Here is a 27,590-nt window from a genome sequence, read left to right as displayed (position 1 = left end):
TTTTAGTAAGTTATACATGACAGTAGAATACATTTGTCCACTTTGATATGATATATATAGATGGGATATAATTCCTCATTTTTCTGAAAGTACATGGGTAGAATCACATTGGTCATGTAGTCACATATATGCATAAAGCAATAATGTCTGTTTCATTCTACTGTCCTTCCTTTCCCCATCTCCCCTCCCTTCTCCCCTTTCACTTCCGTCTGCTAATCTAAGGTAACTCTATTCTCTAGTGCTCTGCCCCCTTATTCTCAATTAACATCCACATATTAGAGAATATGTGTTTTGTTTTGGAGGGATTGGCTTATTTTCCTTACCATATTCTCCAACTCTATCCATTTACTGGCAAATGCCATAATTTCATTCTTTTTTTAAAGCTGAGTAATATTCCATTGAAAAAATATATACATATATACAATAATACCTTATTTGACTTTCTGTTCCTGGATATATATATATATATATATATATATATATATATATATATATATATATATATATATATATCCCATTTTCTTTTCCCATTCATCTATTGAAGGGACAACTAGTTTGGTTCCATAGTTTAGCTTTTGTGAATTGAGCCGCTATCAACATTGATGTGGCTGCATTACTGTACTATGCTGATTTTAAGTCTTTTGGGTATAAACTGAGGAATGGGGTAGCTGGGTCAAATGGTGGTTTCATTCTAAGTTTTTTTTGGGGAATCTCTTACTGCTTTCCATAGTGGTTATATCAATTTGTTTTCCTCCCAATGGTACTTTTCCCCATCATTTGAATTACAGAAAGCAAAGAATTAAAAGTTTTAAAAGAATTTTCTTTTAAAAGATAATTTCCTTAGGATTACATATACACATATATACAAAATATGCATATATAAATTTACTTGTAGATATTTACATTAGAATGTTTTGTTATCTGTACACTATCCTCAAAGGTCTTTGTTACATATGACTAATTTGTTCTTATCATACCCCAATTATGCACATATGTTATTGAATTATCAGCCAAAACTTTACACCTGGATGGAAAAAAAATTATTATTTTATTTTAGGGTTGTAGGACATGAAAATCATTAGGTAGACTAAGCTTGTTTTGCTTTATTAGTCATTGATAATATGTTGTTTGATTAGCTTGATTTTGTTATTTTGATATTATTTTTTGCATTCATGTATAATTCTTCTATTTGTTGTATTTTATATTGTCTCATGACACACAAAAGATATATTAAAGATTAAGCATTGTTTTGGATGAGGTTTAGGCATTGATAAATGTGTTCTAGCTGGAGAATTACATAGCACATGACACAGATTTGGATCCTGGCCCCAAAGTCACATGACACAGATTTGGATCCTGGCCCTATAACTTCATAGACATGTGATTTTGTTTCTTTCTTAGGCCTCTGTCTTGTCACCTATGAAAAAAAAATTAATAGATTATCATTGTAACATGTTTTGCATATAGTAAAAACTCAATAGATATTAGCTATCACTGTTGTTTATGATAACTAATTTTTATAATTATTACCACTACTATTTATACTTTTATTGAATATTTATACTCTGAATTCTTAAAAGCAGAATGGTGAAATTGTTTTAAGAAATAAAAAATAAGATATTATAAAGGCTCCTAGTGCTGAAGCCAAAAGAAGAAAGGTGTCCCTGAGTTTCACAATTTGAAATAGAATTTATATATATATATATATATATATATATATATATATATATATATATATATATATATATATATATATATATATAAAATTCCAGGTGCTGGCTTTAGTTAAACTTATTGTTTTATGATGGCAGTGTACTTTTCCATATTTAATACTATACTTGAATAGTTTATGGATCCCAACAAGGCTTCCATATGAAGGTTTGCTTTTAGATATCTCTCTCTCTCTCTCTCTCTCTCTCTCTCTCTCTCTCTCTCTCTCTCTCATGAATTGAACCCATTGGTTTAACTACTGAGCAGATTCCCGGTCCTTTTTTTTTCTGAGACAAGGTTTATACTATATTGCTTAGGACCTTTCTAATTTGTTGAGGCTGGCCTCAAACTTGCAATCCTCCTGCCTCAGCTTCCCAAGTCACTGGAATTACAGGCAGTCACCTCCCACCTGGCTTTTCTCTTTCTCTCTCTCTGTTTCAGCTTCTTGTCTGTGTTTCTAACTTCTTGTTATGGAAAGAACAAGAAATAGGGAAAGGATGGCAAAGACATAAAGAATGGGAGTTTTTAACTCTTGTCATTCCTGTTTTGAAAACAAGAGTCAACAGTTGAGCCTCTGCCTCTGGTAGCCCTGAGTCAGGACCTAGCAAGGCCTCTCTTTGAGAGCAGAGGTGGGGCAGGTGTAGGCAAGCCTACCCATGGCAGCCAGCTCAGTGATGGAGCATGTGCCACCTCCTTCCACATCACAACACTCAAGGCCATTGTGACACTGCCTCCACAGTGACCTCCAGTGACTTATTATATCTGTTCTGGAAGTCTCTGCACTTGACCTTCGCTGTGACTATTACCTGAGTCCCAATCTTCTTGGTCTCCACATGTGCGCACACGTGTGTGTGTGTGTGTGTGTGTGTGTGTGTGTGTGTGTGTACATATATATGTATATATATAAAATGTCAAAAAGTAGCTTTCTCCTGAGTACTATCAGCCCTCAATCTCATCCCAACTGTGTCTCATGCAGTTCTGAAAAGAACTTTATCTGAAAGCTAAAATTAGCTTCCCTTTAAAATAGATCTCAGATGATTTAAGTTTGTTGATTTTTTTTTACTTAAAGAAAAGGTGATGTTGAATAATTCTCCCTCAATTTTATGACACCAGTAGTTACAATTTCAAGTCTCCAGGCACTACTAACTATGAGTTAAACTTCTTAATTTGTTAGAGGCTCTGTCTTTTCCCATCTCAGAAAACCCCAATTGATTGCATGATATTATACACCCTCCTAACTCTTTTCAGTATTTTAAAAAACTTCCTCGTTGAGAAAGTCGTTCAAGTGCCAATTGCAGAATCACTTTCTTTCAAGGGCTTTTTGTTCATTTTGTTTTGTTTTGTGTCTGGTGGTGCACACTGTAGTCACAGCTGCTCAGGAGGGTTGCTTGAGCCCAGGAGTTTGAGATCAGCCTGGATAACATAGCTGTCTCAAAAAAAAAAAAAAAAAAAAAAAAAAAAAAAAAACAAAAAACCATAAACTCACATGTACTTTAAGCCAATCATATGTAACAAAATTAATCTTCTGTTAATCTTAAGTCCCAAATCTCTTTTAATTATATATGCAAAGTTTAGTACAATTAAATGATACATTTTATATTATATTTATTTTCTTCTATCCACAAATAAAAACATATATTACCTACATCATTATATTTGAAAATAGTCTGGAAAAGGTTATTTTCATGTTGATTTGAAGACAGAAAAATTTTTAAATTATATATTAGGTATATATCCAAAGACAAATTAAGCCTAACATACTTTTGAAAAGAAATGGATAAAATATCCTTTATAGAAGATGTCTGCCACTGAAATGCTGGGAATCTCATTTATTATTACTAAAATGAGACAAACTTGAAATATTTGGCAGAAAGAATTTCTGGGCAATTTTTAAAAATGACATATCTCCACTAAAATTACAACTGTCTTTCTTTATACTTTGACAGGAAAAGAAAGGAAGTTGGATAAATTATGTTAAATATTGTATATTCTAAATGTACCTTTTACAAAGTTTCAGAATGAAATTGAATAAAAGAAAGAATTAAGTGTTTTAACAAACATGCAATCCTTTTGACTAGTTCAAATCCACTGTGATGCACTTCCAAACTAAATGACTTATTACCATGGATTAATTTAAGAATGATGATGTGCCTTGATCCATATGACTTAACTCTTAGAAAATTAACTTTATGGTCAGGAAATTATAAAGAATAAAATGAAAGAAAAGACTGTATCTTGGGACAATGTCTGGATTTCATATTATTTTTGTTCTGGGTATCTAAACTGCCTTGAGTATGGCCACGTGTTGAAGCAAATTGAAAGCTCTTCAATTGCCAAATCAAGGAGACACTTCACATGTAATTTTCTCATTGTGTAATATATTTCCTGTCATGCTAGCATGCTTTTTATTTTTTTATACCTTTATTTTATTTATTTATTTTTATGTGGTGTTGAGGAGTGAACTCAGGGCCTCGAATGTGCAAGGCGAATGCTCTACTGCTGAGCCAAAATCCCAGCCCAGAATCATGCTTTTTAAATAACACTTTTTCTTATAGAAACCACTGAAGTGTCTTGAATGTATGTAAATCTGTTGAAATAGTCTTTGCCTTTTGAACTTCTAACAAAGAAAAACTAATACACACTAAATTTATTATCTTGTTCACTACTTATAAAAACAATTGGCTTTGAATGGATATGTGTGTGTGTGTGTGTGTGTGTGTGTGTGTGTGTGTGTGTGTGTTTGTATATGTCAAATGGTTAAATGCTTAGCTCTGGATCTCATACTCATGCTTTCGGAAAAATTTGGAGCATCTTCAAGTATTTCTCAGTTGCTCTGTAAGAGTTAAGTTACTATTTCAAAGTGAGTACATAGGCGGAATTGCAACCCTAAATTGTGCCTGTCATCAACACTCAGAGAGCAAGGTCAGAATGATAAACCAATGAAGAAATGCAGTTGTCCAACCCTGAACATCGTTTTGAGTTTTGCCTTGTAGTTTTCACTTTTTTGTTTTACTAGATAACTGTTCTGACTATTTTCCTGTTTTTCTTACCTTTTGTAGGTCCTTATTTTTAATCTGTCCTATAGGAGTGAGCTAGTGAAATCATAAGGGGCAGGGACAGAGCAAATGTGGCTGTGTATTCTTACCTGTGTGACTTTTGTGTTTAGTTTTTTAACCAGGTTGAGCCTCAGTTTTTCTCATCTGTAAGATGGGAATATACCACTTACCCTGCATTATTGTGTGATAGTTAGTGACATTGTACATAACAGCATTCCCCTTAGTTTTGTATGTTTCAAATTTTCCTTAAAGTTCTTGTCACTTTTCCTCTCTCAGTAACCATTGATTTGACTCAGGTCCTCTCTTGACCCTGCCTACTCTGCTTTCAGTTTTGCCCCTTCAAAACTCTCAGTCCCTTATAAATCTGTCATAATGGCTTTAAAGTTCTTAACTAAGTATCAGTTTTCTGAGTCTTTTAAATTTCCTAACTGCATAAGAAAGCAAAAGCCATTGGAATATAAATAATATTTACTATTACTAATTATAGACTACTAAATTTATAGAATTTTAAGCTAAACACATTCTGAATACCTGAACATCGGTCACTTAATCCTCAAATAACATTATGTATGGACTATCATCTCCATTTTACAGATGAAGAGACCAAGAGAAAGAGAAGTTTAATAACTTGCACAGTATATATACCGAGAACATGGCGGGGTCAGAATTCCCAACTCTCACTCCCATCAGAAAGTAAAATCCCAGGCTTTTCTTACATGTACAAGGGCTCAGTGATCTGCAGCCTGGCTCACCACCTGCCACTCTTCTTGCATTTCCTACGCTGCAATGCATTTACTAGAATCGCTCAGCTATGCATTGTAGCTCCTCGAATGTGTCATATTCTTCCTCACTCAGATGATTCCTCTTCCTCTTTGGCTTTGTCTCCTCTTGCCAGCTGCCTCTGGGACACTGGCTTTCTTACTGCTTCAGTACACCAGCCCACTTCACTCTGGGCCATTCTTCTAGGAAAGAGCCTTTCTGGGTTTGGCCTCAGAAGACCTTTTTGGACTGACATTCTGGAGCTACCATTTATTTGCTTCTAGACCTTCTGATCTCTTTGAACCTCCATTGCTTCCTCTATAAAATTATGGTAAAACTTGATGTCCAAACTTCATAGCACGTAGGATTCTATGAATAAAAAAATAACAGATGTCCCTTGAAAATGTGGTTCTGGAACCAATGGAAAGGAAAATGACACATGCCTCTTTTGAAGTGCTTTTCCGTCTTTTTCTTCTATTTTTCCACATTTTGACTTTCAAGAGCTCTGTATAATTTGATGGTGACCACAGCAATTAGTCTTTTTGTCATTGGTGATCATGGCGAACATTCTCCCCGTGCTCTTTATGCTGTACCACGTTTTGTAAGCATTGTTTTAGGTCACTCAGGTTATTTTCAGATTGTGAATGAGCAAATAGGTCAGTTGCACTATTTTCAGTGAAAGTAATGTTCAGGAAGCTTTCTGTGCAGAATAACTGCTTACACTTGATTCAAAAGCTTTGGCTCTCTAGATCAATAAGTAGCCCATGAAGATAGGGACATGCTGCTGTTGAACTATTTATGCTAGGAAATACCAAGAAAGAATTGCAGGCCCAAGTTTCTCACTTTCTTCTAAGTAGAACATTGCACAACTTTTCTTGACTTTCTCTATCCCTCCAAGTCACATCATGCTGACACCTTGCTTCTATATCGAAGGTCTGGTGTGGCTGAGGTTGCTGTAGCAACAGCACACATGGGGTAACATTCCCCTGTAACTATGGTGGCTGAGACATGAGTCAGTTGAAAAGTTTCACGGGGTTTTTATTAGTATATGATGCAGTTCCATGTCATCTATAGTTCCTGGCTTGTCCAACACTTCCAGAGGATGATGCAGAACACACAACGCTAATCATCTTCAAATACTTGGGCCAGGGTCCTCTCACAAAAGCTACTGAGGCTGCTGCTTCCTTCCACAGCACCCCTGACTAATAATTATACTAAGAGGCAAGAATAAAGCCCAGGCCCCAGCACTGGAATTGTTTCTACCATAGTGTACCCTGTTAGCCCCCAAAGGCAACAGTGATACTGATGGATGATGGAGTCACTCTTTTCACCTAGGTAGCTGGATAATGGTTCAAAATCCAAGAGGATGCATTTTCAACCCAGTGTCTGAGAAGAACATGTGCTGAAGAATAAGGATGGAATTATTGTAATTCTCTATGGGGATTTATGAAACTTAACATTGGAACTTAGCATGGAATATTGATTAAAACTAGTCGTAGAGTTGTTGATGATTTCTAACATGGGATTTGGTTTATTTTTCAGACATGGAGATGACTTGATTGTGACTCCTTTTGCTCAGGTAAGCATACTTCGGTAAGCAGGCCGACTTCTTACAGATCTGGAAATTGGTTTGGGAGGATTTGTTCTGTTGCTCGATTTAGTTTTAAAGTAAATGAAATTATAAATGCAAATTGTGTGGTTCATCCAAGTAACTTATAGGCAACACTAGAAAATGTGACTTTGGCCCTAGAGATCTGTTTTCTTTAAATTGTGGTAGACCCAAAGATTGTCTTTGCTTCAAATAACAAATTACCCTAGAGATAGAGAACATAAATAGGCCCATATTTCTTAACTGATACAGGCATTAGAAGCAGAAGGCTTTATTGTGGATTAAATTACATTTAATAAAATGAGGTACATGATCATTGCTTGAAATTCAATCATACAGTTCAACCTGATACCTAATTTACTCCTTTATACATGTGTCATTGGCACAAAGAGTTAGCACAGTGATCTGTGTTTGTTTACAGCATACAAATCATGAAAATACTTTAATCACGTGACATAGGTGCAAGAAGGTGATGAGATGATTTGAAGTGTTCTGGAGTGATTCTCAACCCTAGATGCAAGCTAGACTCCCCTAGATAACTCATCCCGATGCCCAGGCTGCATGCCTGTGGATTTCAAATAATCTGGAGATCCAAGAATTTGTATTTTTTCAAAGGCCACAGTATTTTTACTGTGTGTAAGAGAAGTTGATAGCCCCTGATGTAGATAACTAGGGACAGAATTGTTTGAAACTTATTTAAACTGGGTCATGAAGCAGATTTAAAATCAATACTGACTGAGAAGAAATGTTTAAATGTTGAAATACAAGCAGTGCTGAGATGTTATACAAATTGTAACTAGAGGTAGGTCAGAAATAGAAGTAGCATCTTGAGCAACTCATTTAACTTTTCTGAATGACTTTGAGGAAGTCACTGAACTTTTCCAAGTCTTACTTCCTCCTCTTTTAAATTATAATTGCAGGAGTACCCACCTCATAAGATGTTAAAAGATTAAAATAATACTGGTAATGCAAAATATTCACAAGAATCCTAAAAATTTTAATGTTTATTAAATTTTAATTAAAACTGGTTTAATTGTATAGAGATGAAATTACTCTTTTCTTCCTAAATGTCATCTTAGGTATAATTTTTTTAAATGAATAATAATAATGTTGGAACAATGTGATTTTGCAGTTTTAAGTTTTTAAAAATTTATAAAATAATTTAGACCACAATTGTAATTAATTCATAAATAAAATGTCTAATGGTGATTTTAAAAATTAGTGCAGGTGGGCTGGGGTCATATCTCAGTGGTAGAGCACTTGCCCGGCATATGTGAGCCACTGGTTCGATTCTCAGCACCACACATAAATAAATACAATAAAGGTAAATTGACAACTAAAAAATAATAATGCAGGCAATTAAGAACAGATGATGATCACCATCCATTCCATATGCTCAAGTCCTTTTGCTGGAGATCACGAATTCTTTATAGTGCTTGTATTTCTGTGTCAAAAAAATTTACACTCTTACATTTTAATCATATTTGTGATAGCAAACTTTTAATGAAACAGTTTGTAATTAACGCCTATTGACAATTTATAATTTTATAACTAAGAGCTGAGAGCTAGATGGACAGGCAAAATCAGGTAAAACAATATAAACAACCATCACTAAATGTAGAACCAATCATCCCATCATGAGTTTACTCAGGGAGCTAGCTAAAACTAAAATCTCTAGATATTATTGTAAGAAAAATAAATCTAAGGATGTTGTAAAAAATGGAAAAAAATCTGTATGTAATATTCTGGCTTCTTACTTCAAGTAATATTTACTAAACTCTAACAAATTAATAAATTTAAATTGGCTCCTGCCTTTAGTTAAATTTTAAAGAAGTCTAGCCTTTTACATGATTAGACATCTATAGTGTACCTATAATCTCCAAAACAACTACTCAAATTTCTCTATATTGGGACGTTTATACATATTTTATATACAAAACATCATTTAGCCATAAATGTTATTTTACAATGATTAATACCCTTGAAACTGGAACTTTGAATATAAACTAATTCTTTGTAATATTCAGATATATCTGATGCCTAAAAGTAATCTGAAATATACTTAAGCAGATTTTACTTATCATCAACTGAGGGACTCTTTCACCTTACTGAAGGTGGTCGTTGCCCCAGGGGCTGTGAATTCTTTTTAAGTGGCTTCACCACAGTTTTCATAAATGGATTTTTCCTGGGGTATTAGATCTGGGAAGCTGTACTAAAATATAAGAAAGACAAGGCTTTTTAATATTGAGCAGTTTTAGCACTGATGGTGTATCATTGCAGAAGCAGGTAAGACTAAAAGCCCAGTTGGGTCCAGCTGGCATATTTTGTTGACTTAATTGTCCTCTCCTCAGAAAAAGAGTGTGCAATACAGGGCAGAGCACTTACCACTTAATGTTAAATATTATAATTCCAAAAATGGAATACATTTATATTGCTTGAAGTTATGCCAACATTATTTGTTCTGCTATACCATAACTGATTTTAGCTAACTTGCACAGGAAAATGTCTTATCAAGTAGGCCAAAGAATCATACCCTCTTCCTACTATGTTTTGGATTCATAATTTTACACTAAATTTTGGTGAAAATTTGCAGGGAGGCCTGAGGTTGTGGCTCCATGGTGGAGCACTCGCCTAGCATGGGTAAGGCACTGGGTTTGATCCTCAGAACCACATAAAGATAAAAAAATAAAGGTATTGTGTCCATCTATAACTAAAGACTATTAAAAATAAAATAAAATTTGCAGGGAGAGCCACATTGCTCTCAAAATGTTTCTGCATACAAACTTTAGAAAAATTAATATAAGCAAAAGGAAGAAAATTTCCCACAATTCACCATCCCCAAACAACTACTGCTCACATTTTTTTTCTTACTTACTATCCATTTAGGTTTGTTTTTTTCTGAGTGTTACGACTTTCCTTATGATCTTAAAAACAGGCCACGATTGTCCAAAATGGTCAAGGACCTTCCTCCAACTCATCTTTGTCTTCTTGAAAACCCATTTCTTTAGGCCCGAAACATGAAAGGATCCTGCCCTATTATTTCTAAATTATGGCCTTTTGGGTTTTGAGAAGAATTAAATACTAAATTACAAGAGAATTTAGGAAGTCACCAAAAGATATATCCCATTTTGTTGGATGGAGCTGAACCTAGAACATCTTGGTTAGGCCTAATTTTCAAGAAGGATCTTACAAATCCCTCTATGTTTTATTCTAATGTGAAGAACACTGTTAGAGTAAAGATTTTGCTAGGGGTCAGCCTGAACTATCTTCTGCCTCTGGTGGCTTAGACTTTTCCATATAATTTCTGAATCTCTTTGAGCCCCAGAAAAAGTTCCAACTTTAATTAGTTTGTATACATCAATCTCAAAACTGAAATTCTGTTTTGGTATCTGCCCTTTTCCTCCCACAAGAATAACAACTTGGCCAGAGTTCCTGGGGGCCCAAGAGCACCAAGGAGGCACAACACTGCTGAATACTGGAGTCAGCGGTCTCTGGCCTCGAGTCCCACTGTTTGCAATTATGACAACCTAAGACTCTAAGTCTCCTGGAATTCTCATCTGAAAGTCTGTAATATTGAAAGCAGTGGAATCTTTAATGAAGCAAAAGACAGGAAACCCCCATCCAAACATTATCCTGACTCCCTGGGGAGTGCCTCACATCAGTCAGTCTAGAGAGACATGCCCAACCCAGGAAGACTAGGCAGGAATACCCACATTATTTTGCCTTCTCTGACAAAAATACAGCACCCAGAATACTTTCAGGAAACAATATAGTAGTTATTAATACTGTAGAACGTTAATTATAGTAGTAGGACACTACCAATATTTTTTGAAATATTTCACCCCACAGAGATTTTTATGATCTCATCACAGTCCCCAAGTTTGCTGGGGCCACCAGGCCCTCTCTGTGAAGCAATGGAAGAAAAGAGGGGTCTCATTTCAGGTGCTTTTATTCCCTCAGCATTTCTTTGGACTTCATTAATATAAATGGCAACTAGCATCTTTCTAGGTATCTGAACTCTTACAGTCATTCATAGGAAATTGTCAATAACTTTTTGACATAACCAAAACAATTTCATATGGTTCAACAAAAACATAAGTGGAAAGATATTTTCTCTTCTATCAAAATAAACTTTTTATCTTGTACATAATTCTAGGTTGACTCCAGCATTTCTTCTGAAATTAAAACCTGGATCAGGAATACTTTCATTTCACGCAGGATACACCCACCCCACAAGAATCTCATTCTGTGTTTTACCGCCACCTAGTGGCATAAGGTGTACATGAATTGAAAAACAATCCTCAGAACTCTCCTTGAGGCTGTGCATTACTGATTCATGAAGTCCACATTTTTCTGTCAATTTTTGTAAATCCTACTGATCAACAGATGTTTAAGAGCACATAAAAAAGTTTGAGAACTCTGTATAAATAACATCCCACCCCACAGGCCAGTACTCAGATCATCTCTGTCTACAATTTTTCTGTAGTGCTATCAGTATTTCTTTCCTAAGGTGTGTATATTTCTCATCATTCCGGAGGTATTTTTGATCTTGTTTTGTTACATTTTACTTGTAGGAGAAGAAGAGAAAGCAGTGACCTTAATTTTCTGCCACTGAGCCATGTGGAAGAAACCTCAGGGATTTCTTTGGTTAACAACATTAAGAAGGGAAGAAAATTATAGGGGCAATAAAGCTCTGACTACATCTCTTAGAGAGCTGAATTTATGGGGAGTGAGAACAGCCCTGGAACAAAAGCAAAAAATAACGGAACCTTAACTCAGGGGCACCAGTAAAACTATTTCCATTTCTTCTCCCCAGCAACAGTTACCTACCTCTTTATGTTCTGCAAAGACAAACCCAGTGATATTTAGGATAAGGATTCCCTAGGAAGCACCTCTTAAAAGATCTAAAACTCTTATTTATACTTTGGCAAATATAAACTTTTATTTATACTTTGGCTAAGGATAATAATTAACACTTAATCTAAAAATTTATAAAATACTGCTTGTCCTACCCCCCCCCACACACACACACAGAAAAAGAGAGAGAGAGAGAGAGAGAGAGAGAGAGAGAGAGAGAGAGAAAGCCACAATGACTTAGGACTTGCACACACAGGGAATGATGTATCCTCAGGGCTATTTACTACAGCAGTGTTTGTTTGTAAAAGCAAACTGTAAGACACAACCTCAAAGTCAGTCTCAGGGACTGCAACTGGATGCCTTAAGGAGGGACTGGGATGGGGGAACTTTTTCTTCCATTTTTATTTTTTGTTTGTTTTGAGATAGTTCATACATATGAAAGAATATATCTAGTGATTATATAAAGCATAAATAATCATCATCATAATAATAAACAGTTTAAGAAATAGAATGATATGAATATTTTAATGCCACTGAAGTATCCCTTTCCATGTTCATCTATCACATATATAACAATAAGTTTGATTTTGGCTTAATTATTGAGATGAGACTTTTTGCTGGATAGTTATGTTTCTACTTAAAGTCTACAGCAAGCAAATGTAAGATTTATTCAAAATAAATACATAAAACTTAAAATCCAAAACAAAATAATCCAGTTTATATCTTTATTATTATAACACAGGCAAAATTTCTCTACAGAAAATATTTCTTTTATGAACTAATGTTTTCTTTCATGAATTAATTTCCTCTCAAATGAGCATGGAATATGATTTACCTACAATATCATTTCTATTTACCAGAGGTCAAATGCAGTGAATTTACAACAGCATATTATGATAAAATCCTCAGAATTCTGAAGTTAAAATTTTTGCCTAGAAAAGGGATCAATTAGCTGGTGCAATAATCTTATTTAAAATGCTTTTCAAATGTGTTCAGTATTCACTTCTTAAAATATAAATTAAGTCTGCATGATTTAATGACAGTGGATCATTTATCCAATTTATTTCTGCATCAGTCAAGATTCCATGCCTGTTGAAAGACATCGTAGTCTGATGTCAGCAGTTAGCTATTTGAATATTCCATCATAGGCAGTGTGACCTTTCAGAGCTGTGGGTTGTTTATGTGCGGTAATGAGCCAGGATTTTCCAGTGACTGAGTTAATCATGATTGGCTCCTTAGGAAGCACCACAGATTCCTTCAGGGGAAATGCTGTAGGTCACTGTCCCAATGCACAAACTTCCATTGACCAACACAAATTAATGTCAATTTTTTGGTTTTTGAAGTCTGAAACATTTTTGTCTTGGAAAAAAATATAAACTGACTTTAGATCCATGCCAGATGGAAAAAAAACTCTGGAACAATTCTGGAGCCCATAGAGCAATTAGAATTTGGGGGGCCCCTTTAGTACCACTCATAGTCACTAAATAAATTCCCTGTGTGTGTGCCAAATCATTAATCAAGTGAAATGCTTCCCCAATAAAATCACCCACACTGAGTGCTTTTTCTTGACACCTAACCTGTCATTTCTTCTAATTCACACTCCAATCCTGTTACAGTTTGTATTTAAGGAAACTGAGGTATGGAGAGGCTTGCATAACTTGTTCAGGTTCACACATTTAATACTTAACAGATTCAGGCAGCCTGGTTTGTTGTGCAATACCCTAGTAACTACCAAGACATATTTTAGATAAATTTAGCATTCTGGTTCACATCCAGAACACCTATAATTCCACCTAATTTAGGATCCACCCTGAGGAAATGAGCCCATTCTAGGAAAAAGCCAGGGGCAGTAGATTCATGCAACTTTTCTCTCCTAGGCTCACTTCCATTCCATGGCCACCTTCTAGTCCCGACTGGAATTAAGAAAGGGGGCTATCAGAGGTGGTGGCATCGTTTTCCTGCCTTGTCATATGTGTAGATATATTTCATCTAGGTATTCATTCATACAATGCCACTTTATTGAGTATTTTCTGTGTTCCAGGAAGTGTGTGTGTGTGTGTGTGTGTGTGTTTATATATATATATATATATATATATATATATATATATATATATATATATATATATATATAGAGAGAGAGAGAGAGAGAGAGAGAGAGAGACAGAGAGATAGAGAGAGACAGAGAGAGAGAGAGCAGTTGCATTTTGTGTAAGAAATACCTTCTTGGGGACTTCTTGTCATTCACAGTCATAACCAAGGAAAAGACCATCTGTGCACTAGCTGGTACAGACACATGGCAAAGCTGAAAAGCGATCTAAGATTTACTTAGCTTACTGATTGCAAATTATGGATTCTTCTATGGATTCGTGAATTCTTTTTTCTTTTTTTCTCTTCTTCTTCTTCTTCTTCTTCTTCTTCTTCTTCTTCTTCTTCTTCTTCTTCTTCTTCAAGTTGTAGATGAATGCCTTTATTTAATTTATTTACTTTTATGTAGTGTTGAGGATTGAAACCAGTGCCTCATACATTCTAGGCAAGCACTCTACCACTGAGCCACAACCCCAGCCCTCTTGGTAAATTCTTAAAGAGAATTTTGGAATAATTTTTATTTTTATCCTTAAAGTAAGCTTCATTAGTATTTTATACTACACTATTTCATATATGCATAAGATGCAACATACATGTTTGCTTGGGATATTGTGTTAGTGACTTGGGAATACAGGAATGCTATGGAGACTGCTGCTGCTGTGACCACATTTGTAGATAATGAAAAGGGATTTCTGGAAAATTTTGACAGTGTGATCTCTGTGGATTTCATATGGATGCATACAAGCTTTGCTAAGTGCTAGTAGATTCTTTAGTGGTATATGAAATTAAGTTTTAAGCATTATCAGATTTCCTCTTAACAAACCATTCTTAATTGCATTTAAGCTGACCCCAGTTTAAGACATTTCAAGAATTTCTTTTTGTTGTAGGTCTTAGCCAGCCTGCGAACTATACAAAACAATTTTGCTGCATTAACTAATTTGCAAGACCGAGCGCCTAGCAAGTAAGTTATTCTTTATTCCCTCTTTTTTGCTTAGCTTTTAAAGAATGTCATCTCAATTTGAATTGAACTCAAGACAAAATATTAAATTTCTCTGAGTCACTGCCATGCAATCTAACCATGGACATTAACAAGACATCAGATGATACCCTGCTAATTCACTATAAATACAGTGTGGTGGTGATTCTAACATCAGGAATGAAACAGTATGACAAATCAATATTTCTGTCAGAAATTACCTGGCGTGATTTGTCTTCTAACCAGTTATTTATACTCAAAGTAACTTTATAGTTTTGGCTTATTTCATAAATTAGCCACAGGCAAATAATCTCATCACGTCTTAATGATATCTCAAAGTCATACTGTTAATTCTAAGACAACAATTAACTGGAAAAACACCAGATCTCAACAAAGAGCTTTGATTCTCCTGCTGTCATTGACTCTCTGAGCAGCAGCATTTATGAGGCAATTAATAAAATTGAGATTGATGTGATAACAATAGAAGTGTTTGAGAGAGGGAAACTTGAAATGGAAAATGATTTAAAATTGGGGGATTTTGGAGCTGGGGCTGTAGCTCAGTGACAGAGCACTTGCCTAGCATGCGTGAAGCATTGGGTTCGATCCTCAGCACCACATAAAAATTTAAAAAAGTAAAATAAAGATGTTCTGTCTATCTACAGCTACAATGTTTTTTTTTAATTGGAGGATCCTGATAAATCTAAAAAATCAAAAAGAAGGAAGTAAATTTTGCAAAATTAAATGAGAAAACTGATAAACTATTATTCTAATATCTGTTATTTTTTAAAGTACTATTTATAATAAAGTGTTAAGATTATCAGCCTGGAAGAATTTTCCAAAACAAAACAAAAAAAATAAAATCAATATTAAGAGGACAGTGAGTAGAAACTTATTAGGGATTATGGTATATCTGAGTCTATATTATTTTATACTAGTTAACTACTTCTTAAAAAACATGAAAAAACTTAACTTTTCCACTCCATAATAACATAGTTTACCTCTACAATCCACATTTCCCTGATTAACAAGAAGCTATGGCCATTAGGCAAGCACTTCCTCTGATAGAGAAAACTTTTCTAAAAAAAAAAAAATTAAAAAAAATAGTGGAAGTGCCACAACAGAAATAACTGAGATGGAACCTAGAACCCTGGTCCGATTGTCTTTCCCTCAGCTTGAACATTTACCTTCTCCTTCTTCTTTTCCACTTGACTAACTGGTTCATTCTTCTCATCACAGTTTAAGTATAATTGTTTTGGGGGCACTGTCCCTCACACTGCCAGATATAGACACACAGTGACCAGCCCTAGCTGGCTGGCATGTCTTTCCCACTCTGTCTGGTTGCATCCTGTTATTCAAGCACATTTCTCCCTGTGCCCTACTTGCCTGATCACCTGGTTGATCCTCAGCAATGTCAGTTCCCCAAGAGCAGGGGTGTGGCTGGTTCATATTCCTATTCCCAGTGCCTATCAGAACACAGAATAATTCCTCTGTTTTAGTCAGATTTTTCATTGCTGTGACCAAAATACCTGACACAAACTATGGAAGAGGGGAAATTTATTTGGGGCTCACTGATAGTTTTAGAGGTCTCAGTCCACAGATGGCTGACCGCATAGCTCTGGGCCCTACATGAGGCAGAACATCATGATAGAAGGATGTGGAGGAAGAAAGCAGCTCAGAACATGGCCAACAAGAAGCAGAGAGAGCCAAAGAGCTCCATTTACCAGAGACAAAATATAAACCCCAAAGGCACACTCCCAGTGACCAGTCTTCGCTAGCCACATCCTACCTGTCTTCAGTTACCACCCAGTTAATCTATTTCAGTGGTTTAAGTTACTAATTAGGTTACAGCTCTCATTTAACCTCATTTGCATTTTCTCACACATGAACTTTTGGGGACACCTCATTTCTAAATCTCTGCAAATGCTTGTTGACTGAAAGTGTAAAGTGGCCATTCAGCATTTAAAGCCTGAGGGTGTGTAATGAAGAAACCATTTATCTCCAGTTGTGTTGTCTATACAACATGGCCAGTTGTAAAACATCAGGCTGACCTCAATAGCCCTGAGGCCTTTGCTATTCAGTAGGTTATGGGTACAAACACAACCTTCTAGAAATTCTTAGCTCCGAAGGAAAAACGAAATTATTGGTTGCCACTAAAACTTGCAGTCTCAAATTTCAGTAAGAAATCGAGGTCTTGTCTCTAAAAGGCAAACAAGAAACTAATGCCCTGTAAATTTCCTTTGGATGTGGTCACCTGAGTGCAAGCATTTAATATAACAAACACTTAATGAAACAGGTGTGAAGGTATCACACTGGTCCTTCTATCTCCAAAGAAATGTCCTCAGACCCATTCTATACAAGGCAGAAGTTCTCAACAGATTTACAGGCACAGAATATATTAAAATGGAAAGAGGGAGTGAGAAAATCATAGCTAACACCTGAACTTACACCTTCTTTGACTAACTACGCAATGCCCATGGAGACATTGAATTACAATATCATCTGGTAGACTCTAAGTGAAAGCCAGTGCATGGTCTCCTTTTTGGTCAATGCAGATTTGTACCTCCTTTATTAATTCAAACCAAATTAGCTTCCTGGGGTGTCGGAATAGTAGAATTCAATCTCCACACAGCTGGACTCTGTTGTGCTTGGTATTAGCAAAGAGGATGCCACTGGTACATGGCATGATGACTCTGAAAGAATCAGGATTCAATTGCCCTGCACTCCCTGTGCCACTAGAATATTTCCAAGCTCACAGTTAGAATTTGAAGAAGACCTGTGCTGCCTTTCACAGACTACCTTTTTATTTGCTTTAGGAAAGGAGTCTAGGAAGAACTCATCTAAGAACTTGGTTTTTTTTTTTTGTTTGTTTGTTTTTTGTTGTTTTGTTTTGTTTTGTTTTTTGCTTTAGGGTAAATATCTAGGAAGAACTCATCCAAGAGCTCTGGTGTTAGCCCACTAATGGTTTCTTGTGAACTTCTTGCTCTTTTGTGCCATTTAGATTTTTTTTATTCCAAGAATAAATTGTGGCTCATTCTTTTTAAAAATAATCTGTCAAGTTACCATGAATCCAGTGATTAATATTTTCTGCTTGTTACTTATTAAGATGTCAAGTTCCCAAGTGTCAGTGGTAGGATTGATAAAATGAGAATTAGTAGCAAGTCAACCATTTGGTTTTCCCAAACTATAAAAAAGGATAAGGTATTTTCCCAGACAAAAAGTCAATGTTTTCAAAATTTTCACAGAGCAAGGACTAAAAAACATTCTCAGACATCAATATTTGAGTCATTTGAATAAACTCTAGGTCTATAACGATATCATCCTGAATATCCCCAAACTCATCTGAATAACAAACTCTCAGCAAGAAGGTAACTGCTAGTATAGAAAACAGAGCTATTTCAAAGCAGCAGTTTAAAACATTGACCTTTTTTAAATACAGCATTTATCAAGTTCAAATTTATATTTTTAATTTCTTCTCTTTCTCTCACTTCTATGGTGCTGGGGATCAACCCAGAGACTTACACATGCTAAGCAAGTTTTCTACCACTGAGCTATATCCCAGCCCAGACTTTTATTTTCATAACTTAAAAAAAACTAAAATAAGTCAGAAGTGAATCATGGTGTATTTTCAATCAAACACAAAAATTCAATCCCAAGCTGACACCAATAAACTTAAGAGCGATGGCCCAGAACCAGATGCTGAGTAGAACAAGAGAGAATTTACAACACCTAAGTGCTTTCTGTAAGCATCTCCCAGACCTGCTAGGATAGTCATCATCTTCAGCATTAGAGAGTCTGCTGCCAACTGCATATCTGTGTGGTTAACCATTCAGCTTCCACAAAAGCATCCCAAGCTAAGACAAAGAGTAGAGTGCAGCCTAGAGTCACATTACCTTGATTCAAATCTCTGCTGGCTTGGAACAGATTTTCAACTTCCCAAAGATTTGTTTTTCTCACTGGTAAAATGAGAACAATGATTCTATCAGCCTTGAGGATTTTTGTCAGGATTAAGTGAGATAATTCATTTAAAGTGCTCATTTAGTATAGTGTGTGACAGACACTAAGTGCTTATTAAGTGTAGCCACTAGAAGAAACACACACACACACACACACACACACACAACCTCAACTATTTTACAGATATCCCTTAATATATCTATTTTTAAAGTATTTTAAAAGATGGCAACAAGTTAAAAGCTATCAATTATAAGTAATGATTTTATAAAGTTATATTCCAAAAAACTTTGGACAATCCATAAATGATATTTTTTTCAACATAATTTATTGAGCACTGATTCAATACCAGATACATTGTTAACTTTTAACTTGTTGATATATATAATTGATAGCTTTTAACTTGTTGCCATCTTTAAAAACACTTTAAAATACATACATTCAGGGATATCTGTAAAATAGTTGAGGTTTTGTGTGTGTGTGTGTGTGTGTGTGTGTGCGCGCGCGCACAAGTGCTGGGCTTTGAAGGGAATATGAATTAATCATTATATATTACACACATACATATATATATTTTTGTTTGTTTGTTTTTTGTTTTTGTTTTTTTACCTCATGGTGTTTATAATCATCTTGTGGAACCTGGCAAACATCTGTTAAAAAATAGGAAAGAATACTAGGTGGAATCTATTTAAATACCTTAGGTTTACAATATTTCTAAAATCTCTATAGCATATGTTTATACAACTTGTCAATATACCTCTCTAACACATGTATCAGAAATGTTTCTCAATGTAAGAAAATAGGAAAAAAATTTAAATACCTTCTTTAAAAATTTAAATTCCTTCCTTTAGAAGGAATCCTGCACTTCTGAGGCTTTATTTCAAAATCAAAGATTCTTAGCACTGTTTTAAGGAAAACAGTGATAATTTGACTACTTTTCTAAATTCAGAAAGTCTGTGTTACCTATGTAAACCCTAGCTTAATTGAATATAGTCAATTAATAAGAATTTCCACTTTTATCATGTTCCTGTGACATGAACATCATAATCTTCCCCAATGTCTATCACCATGAGACTTAACTTTTTTAAAAATTTGATACGTATGATCTGAGATTTAGTAAAAGGGTCCCCAAGAATTGACTGAAGGAAATCTTCATTTGCATCTCCTAACTTAAAAATAATCCTTAAGAGAGTGAGCCGGAGGCTCCGGGAGGCGAGGGGGGCGGGGGGAGCAGCGTCGCGGCCGCCGCCGCCTCCGCCTCCACCGCCTGGAACGAGGGGGTGGGGGACGGACGAGCCCCGATGCCGGGGGAGACGGAAGAGCCGAGACCCCCGGAGCAGCAGGACCAGGAAGGGGGAGAGGCGGCGGCGGCCTAGGCGGCTCCAGAGGAGCCCCAACAACGGCCCCTTGAGGTGGCGGCGGCGGCGCCTGCGGGGACCACGAGCAGCCGCGTGCTGAGGGGAGGTCGGGACCGAGGCCGAGCCGCTGCGGCCGCCGCCGCCGCCGCCGCCGCCGCTGTGTCCCACCGGAGGAAGGCCGAGTATCCCCGCCGGCGGAGGAGCAGCCCCAGCGCCAGGCCTCTCGATGCCCCAGGGCAGCAGTCCCAGGCCGCCAAGGCCCTGTCTCCAGTTCAGGGCAAGAAGAGTCCGCGACTCCTATGCTTAGAAAAAATAACAACTGATAAAGATCCTAAGGAAGAGAAAGAGGAAGAAGACAGTCTGCTCTCCCTCAGGAAGTTTCCGTTGCTGCATCTAGACCTAGCCGGGGCTGGCGCAGTAGTAGCAGGACATCTACCTCTCGCCTTCGAGATACAGAAAACACTCGAAGTTTTCGCTCCAAGACTGGGTCATTGCAGCTCATCTGCAAGTCAGAACCAATTACAGATCAGCTTGATTATGAAGTTGCAGAAGAACATCAGTCTCCTGGTGGCATTAGTGATGAGGAAGAGGAGGAGGAAGAAGAAATGCTAATCAGTGAAGAAGAAATACCATTTAAAGATGATCGAAGAGATGAGACCTACAGACCTCACTTAGAAAGGGAAACCCCAAAGCCACGGAGAAAATCAGGGAAGGTGAAAGAAGAGAAAGAAAAGAAAGAAATTAAAGTGGAAGTAGAAGTGGAGGTGAAAGAAGAAGAGAATGAAATTAGGGAAGATGAGGAACCTCCTAGGAAGAGAGGAAGAAGGCGAAAAGATGACAAAAGTCCACGTTTACCCAAAAGGAGGAAAAAACCTCCAATTCAATATGTCCGTTGTGAGATGGAAGGATGTGGAACTGTTCTTGCTCACCCTCGCTATTTGCAGCATCACATTAAATACCAGCATTTGCTGAAGAAGAAATATGTATGTCCCCATCCCTTCTGTGGACGACTCTTTAGGCTCCAGAAACAACTTCTGCGACATGCCAAACATCATACTGATCAAAGGGATTATATCTGTGAGTATTGTGCTCGGGCCTTCAAGAGTTCCCACAATCTGGCAGTGCACAGGATGATTCACACTGGCGAGAAGCCATTACAATGTGAGATCTGTGGATTTACTTGTCGACAAAAGGCATCCCTTAATTGGCACATGAAGAAGCATGATGCAGACTCCTTCTACCAGTTTTCTTGCAATATCTGTGGCAAAAAATTTGAGAAGAAGGACAGCGTAGTGGCACACAAAGCAAAAAGCCACCCTGAGGTGCTGATTGCAGAAGCTCTGGCTGCCAATGCAGGCGCCCTCATCACCAGCACAGATATCCTGGGCACTAACCCAGAGTCCCTGACACAACCTGCAGATGGTCAGGGTCTTCCTCTTCTTCCTGAGCCCTTGGGAAATTCAACTTCTGGAGAGTGCCAGCTGCTAGAAGCTGAAGGGATGTCAAAGTCGTACTGCAGTGGGACAGAATGGGTGAGCCTGATGGCTGATGGAAAGATCTTTGAGGGAAGTGGCAGCAGTGGGGGCACTGAAGGGCTGGTCATGAACTCGGATATTCTCGGTGCTACCACAGAGGTTCTGATTGAAGATTCAGACTCTACTGGACCTTAGTGAAAAGGAAGACTTTGGATGCTGGGACAGTTCAGACTTTGTATTTAAAAGATAAAAAGGACAAAAAAAAAATTAAAGCATTTAAAATCTAGTAAAATAACTGAAGGGCCTGCTCTTTCCATTGTGGATCACAGCACACACAAACCCCATCCCAAGAGCTCCCTCTGTTCTCCCTCTTATAAAATTGATGTTGCCTTTAACAGAAAGGTAGACAAAAGCAGCAGCAGCTCTAAAAGTGAGGGTTAATCCTCATACTCGGTTCCAGCCAGCAGCAGACTTATGCTCAATTGGCAGATCCCCTTTCCAACCCATAACTCTGATGTGCTCTGGATCAGCTTTTGACTCAATAGTATACTACTGTCATTTCAATCCTATCTTCTCTTCCACTGCTGCCCTATGGTTCTGGCTTCTACCCACTGCAACACACTTATCCTCAAATACTATGTAATTCTAATCTCTGGAGGCTGGCAGCTTGACTTGGCACTTTAGGCCCCTTAACAGGATGTGCTGTTAAAACAGCACATGTTTCTCACCCCTCTTTCTCCATTCCCCACTGGGTTTTGGAAAGGAAGGATACATGTGGACCACCTCCCTCCTCTTTGATCCCAGCACCTCATTCCCCCTCCCAAACCTTCATATGTCTCTTAATGGTGCTTATTTGCTTGGAAGCAGGCTCCCAAGAGGGAGGGGGCTGCCCTCTACACAGTCTTTTTGACTGTAAGATAGGGCTGTGTATTAGTGAGACAGTGAGAAAAGTCCCAGGCTAATGGCAGAAATTTGCACTTTGAACATGTGTGTTTTTGTGTTGTGGAACCTGAGATTTCTTATTTATTAATGGAAAGTCTGATTTTTTGGGGGGGGAGGGTCTTCGTTGCTATAATTTGTGGGGCTGGGAGAGATTAGATTATTCTGACATGGGATCCTTTCCACAAGAGGTACTTTGAAGGTAAGGCATAGGGTTGAAAAGCACAGCCAGCCTCTAAAATCATAGCTCTCCAGTGGCCTTTAAAGAAAGCTGGTCCTCAGCACTAACAAAATCACTACAATAGCCTAGTGCTTTTTTTTGGAAGCCTTCTTAGGGAAGGATAATGGGTTTGTGGTAACCAATGTGCTCTTTGAGATTTTAAGAGCATTGAGATTTAAGGAATTTTGAGGGGATGAGGATGGTTGTTCAGGTCTGAATTACAGATATGAGATTTTTTTTTTCTTGTGAATTTCCTTTTGTCTCTATCATTTCCTTTTATATATCACCCTTCTTGCCTGTTGGTTGTTTTGGTTTGTTTTGTTGTTTTTGTTTTTTGCTTTGCTTTATCATTGGTTTGCGGCAGCTCCCTATTAGACACTTAGAGAAAGAACAAAGTGTAAGAATCCTAAGTAAGTCAAAGAAAACTGCTGATTTGTTTCTCTTTTAGTAACACCTCAGAAAAGACTTCAGTAGACAAAGTTAGGCTATATGATAATGGTTTTGGCTTTCACCTGAAGTTCTGGAAATTACCACTTCCCTTCAGATAGATTTTCATGGGGTGGTGGATTGCTTATTATTATACATGGGCGTTTTTGTACAAGCTTGTAACTCTCAAAAGACTAAAAACTTATTTTATTTTGACTGATTTTTAGAGTCTTAGAAGGGCAATTCCTATTCTATGTACCTCAGAAGCCAGAATTGAAAACTTACCCTATTTGTTTATTGTCAGAAATGTGTGATGGCTGTTGGAAAGAATGAAGTTTTGCTGAGAACAAAATAAGGAACAACTTGTTTTTCACAAACACTAAAACTACCAAATTTGTCAGTTTTCTCTTTAATTTATTTTTTTCCAAAAGGGGGGTAACAATGTCATCTCTGAAAGAGGCTTACTGTACACCCACTAGTGTTGGTGGTTGGGATGCCAGGGAATAGGGAGTGAGACACCTACAGTAAATAGTCTTAAATGCACTATTGTTTCAGAGTGTTGCAGATCTGCCATCTCTCCAATGTGAGGGTAGAATATGGAATAAGGATAAAAAGGATACAGAAAAGATAGAAGGGATGCAGAATATGCTTTCCTGCCCACAGCGAGGGGTTTGCAGTTTTAATTTGGTATGTTGAGTGGATTTGAAAATATTAAGATGGATTGAGTGGGTCTACAACAAAGTTCCTTTTTATACTGTTTCACTAACTAGCATCTATATCCCACACTTACCTTTTTGTGTTTGTCACACCTAGACTTTTTCTTCATGAACTTCACTTGCACTGGTTAGTCATCAGATATTTTAGCCACCTATACAAAAGCAAACTGCATTAAGGGGGGGAAAGGCACTTCTCTGGGATGGGAGAATATGTTCTCCTTTGTATCACACTCTCCTCCCCATAAAAAGCAACTAGTTAGTTCCAATTGGAAACTCCTATCCTTCCCCTTTGTTGGGGGTGGGAATCCTCTTTCACAGCTACCATTTGCTGACAATAAATTATTGTAGCAGTTTGCAATAAATTTTAAAATATTTTTCATGGAGTTTATATTTTTCCTTTTGAGAAAGGAATGCTATCATAGTAAAGAGTCTATATAAGTAAACTTTCTAAGCCCCATTTATGTTCTGCTCCCCCTGCCATTGTTTATTTCATTGTCTCTCCAAGGACCTCTTTTAATCTTGAAAATCTGTATTTCATACTCTTTATTAGTCTGATTTTATTACCTTTTTAATAACTTGCCATGTCATATTCTCCAGCTTGAATTGGCATTTCTAAATTCTGATAATGTCATTGAGATGTCATTATTCGGTATTTCTAGAAGATGTACTTCTCCCTTGCTTGTGATTGCCCAGGGTTATTTTGAACAATCTTAATATGTTTCAGACAGTTTAGATACTGGCTGGGAGTACTGGGAATAAGAAAATTATTTAGGTATAGAAAGCATCCAGATAGAGCACTTGAACCTCCTTTGTACCTGTTTGGAGGGAAAAAAATCATAAAATATACTACCAACCTAAATAAGATTATTACAGTCTCATTGTTTGCAGTACCATTTTTTCCTCCTGTCTTTCCCACTTTCCAATGTACTCAAGAAAATTGAAAAATTGTAATAGATCAATTGAAAATATTTTATTTCCTGAAAGCCTTTTTTGCCTATTGTAATGTGCACGACCCTTCTCCTTTGATGAAAGAGATGGGTAGTTAAGACACCTGAATCTAGGTTGAAAAGGTTGTGTAAAAAGAAATTATAATAAAAGGGATACTTTGCTTTTCAAAAAAAATAATAATCCTTAAAATTAAAATTTCATATCTAAAACGACTCAGCACATACTCAAATCAACAAGGACCACGTACTTACTGCTTTGTATTTTTTTCTTTGTCAGAAGATCACCAATGTGCAACCAACCATCCATCAACAAAGCCACCATAACAGGTAAGAGAGATCTGTGGACTTATTCTTCTTGTGTCCAGGAAGAATCTGTATCTTTCAACAGTCAACATCACATTAATGCTGATTCTATACTCCAATTCTAAAATGTCAAAGAAATAAATTTTTTCTTCTTTATGTTATCCTCACGATCATTGATCTTACAATTTTTCCATTTAAGCTGTTCCTTGGAAAACCTGTTCTAATGTGCCCCATTCTTAACCACTTGACTTTATATTGGAACTCAGTTCAGCTTTGCTCTAGGCATTTGTGTTGCGGGAGACAGAGTTACCCTCAGAATACCTGCCATTTTTGTTCCAGGCTTGGTTATCTGCTTCATCTTCATATATGGTAGTTTAGTTTAATGAAACTAAAGGTATAAATAAGAGAAATATGTGTTTTGTGCTGGAAGGAACATATTACTATTCCAGTAGTTCTTATGGGAACTCGGGTTGCTGAGTATAAATACAACTTGTGAGGGGAGAGAAAAAGTTATTACACAATACAGAAAAGTTCAGTGTGATGAGAAAAGGGTCTGTTATGCCAGGTTTGTGAGACCCCAGTAGACCTCCAGGAGCAGAATACATTGCAATCACACAAGAGTCTTTATTGCAAGCTGGAGCCTGGATTCACAACCAATCCCGATGCAGCAGTCCCAGGGAGTGAGTCCCGGTCCTTTGTTCAGTGAGATTTTATAGGTTTTGGGGCGATACTCTATATGTCACAACATCACACAGCAAATCATTCCATATCTCGGGAAAATCATTGATTAGCACATTCACTGGTGGGAACAAGTTGGGTAAGGGTGATTGGCTAGTACAAGAGGGGGATTCCTTTGAACTGATTGGTTTAAGTGATGAGGGGTGTACGTGCTAAACTACATGGTTTCCCAACATGTTATCAACCACCATAAACTACTGGGGGGTCATCTGGCATTCCAGGTATTTTCCCTGTCTTATGCTGATTGGAGGTTGCTAGGGGGGTTGCCATGGGTCTTCACCTAGCCTAACTGAGTCAGGGACACCTGGCACCACAGACCTCTCCTGTTATTTACAGACAAACAACTCAGCAGGGTGGGTATGTGCTTAGGAGTGCTCTGTGGGTTTTTCCAAGGACAAAGGTCAGGCCCCCTTCCTTAGGACAGGCCTTGAGATAGAAGCTGCTGTTATTTATTTATTTATTTTTAAAATGGAGTCACATTAGTTTCTCAGGTCCACAAATGTTTGGAAAAGAAAAGTAGAAGAAAGGATGAGGGAAAGAAAAGGCATAAAAATGTATTATCCCCATGCCTAATGGTCTGATTTAACCAGGAGACTTGACCTGAACTGAACCAAAAACAGAATGAATGATCTCATTTTGCTGAACCTGAAACCAAATTGAACCTCATTTAATCATTTCTCAAAACCCCAATTGATTCATTGAAATAATTGCCTGGAAAATAAAACCTATGATTTCTAAAATTATTACCAAAAGAAAATTAACATACTCTCCAAACTAGACCAATACTTCATCTTGATTCAAGTGTCTTCTTAGAACCCCAACCTTTAATAAGGAGCTTCTTATTAAATTTTTAGTGAATGCAGATTACTTGAAATTTAACTTTGTCATGTCCAATCAACTGGTTGCCTTTGTAGTCACCACATCAGAGTTGATTCTGAAACAGTAGTTAATGTTATCTTCTTATCTGAAAGTCTACCAAATAGCACTTGTATTTCAATGACTACTACATTTTTTGTTCTTTTTTCCGTGTTTCACTTTACAAATCTTGTTGGTAATGACTTTTCATTGTCATTTCATAGTATACATATATTCATTTCATAGTATACATATGGTTTACCAATTTTGTTCTTCACATTGACCAAGAGATCAACAGTAAAGAATTTCTAAATACCAGAATAAGTTATTTTAGGAACAAAAGCCACATTGAACCTGGTCTCCAGCCCTGCTTCAGGAATTACAGGTACCCCTGTGAACAGGAGCTACCTTCCCCCCACCCACTTTTGCAATAAGCAAGACTGACATTTTGGTTTGAGTACAATGTGTGCTATTTTGGTCTCTTGGCATTTGTTTGTTTGTTTTGTTTTAGTTTGAGGTTGCATATGAGCTTGCCTCACAGATGGGGCAGCATCTTCCCAGAAGAACAGCTTTAGGCACTAGTAGAACTCCTTTGTGTCCTACACAAGAT

The 27,590-nt window shown here is 37.0% G+C and overlaps 1 protein-coding gene and 1 pseudogene across 1 annotated transcript in view; both read left to right on the top strand.

The window, feature by feature from the left end:
• The window catches only part of LOC143410620 (3',5'-cyclic-AMP phosphodiesterase 4D-like), a 269,804-nt gene that overhangs the window by 10,902 nt on the left and 231,312 nt on the right, over positions 1-27,590 (top strand). The window contains exons 3-4 of the mRNA XM_076871442.2: positions 7,068-7,104; positions 14,964-15,037. Of these exons, the coding sequence (XP_076727557.1) occupies positions 7,068-7,104; positions 14,964-15,037 (111 nt within the window). The remainder of the gene's footprint in view (positions 1-7,067; positions 7,105-14,963; positions 15,038-27,590) is intronic.
• Positions 20,234-22,031, top strand: LOC143409883 (E3 ubiquitin-protein ligase ZFP91 pseudogene; annotated as a pseudogene).

The sequence above is a fragment of the Callospermophilus lateralis genome, chromosome 11 (genome assembly GCF_048772815.1).
Source record: "Callospermophilus lateralis isolate mCalLat2 chromosome 11, mCalLat2.hap1, whole genome shotgun sequence".
Classification (NCBI taxonomy): domain Eukaryota; kingdom Metazoa; phylum Chordata; class Mammalia; order Rodentia; family Sciuridae; genus Callospermophilus; species Callospermophilus lateralis.
This window is presented reverse-complemented; position numbering and strand designations above follow the sequence as displayed.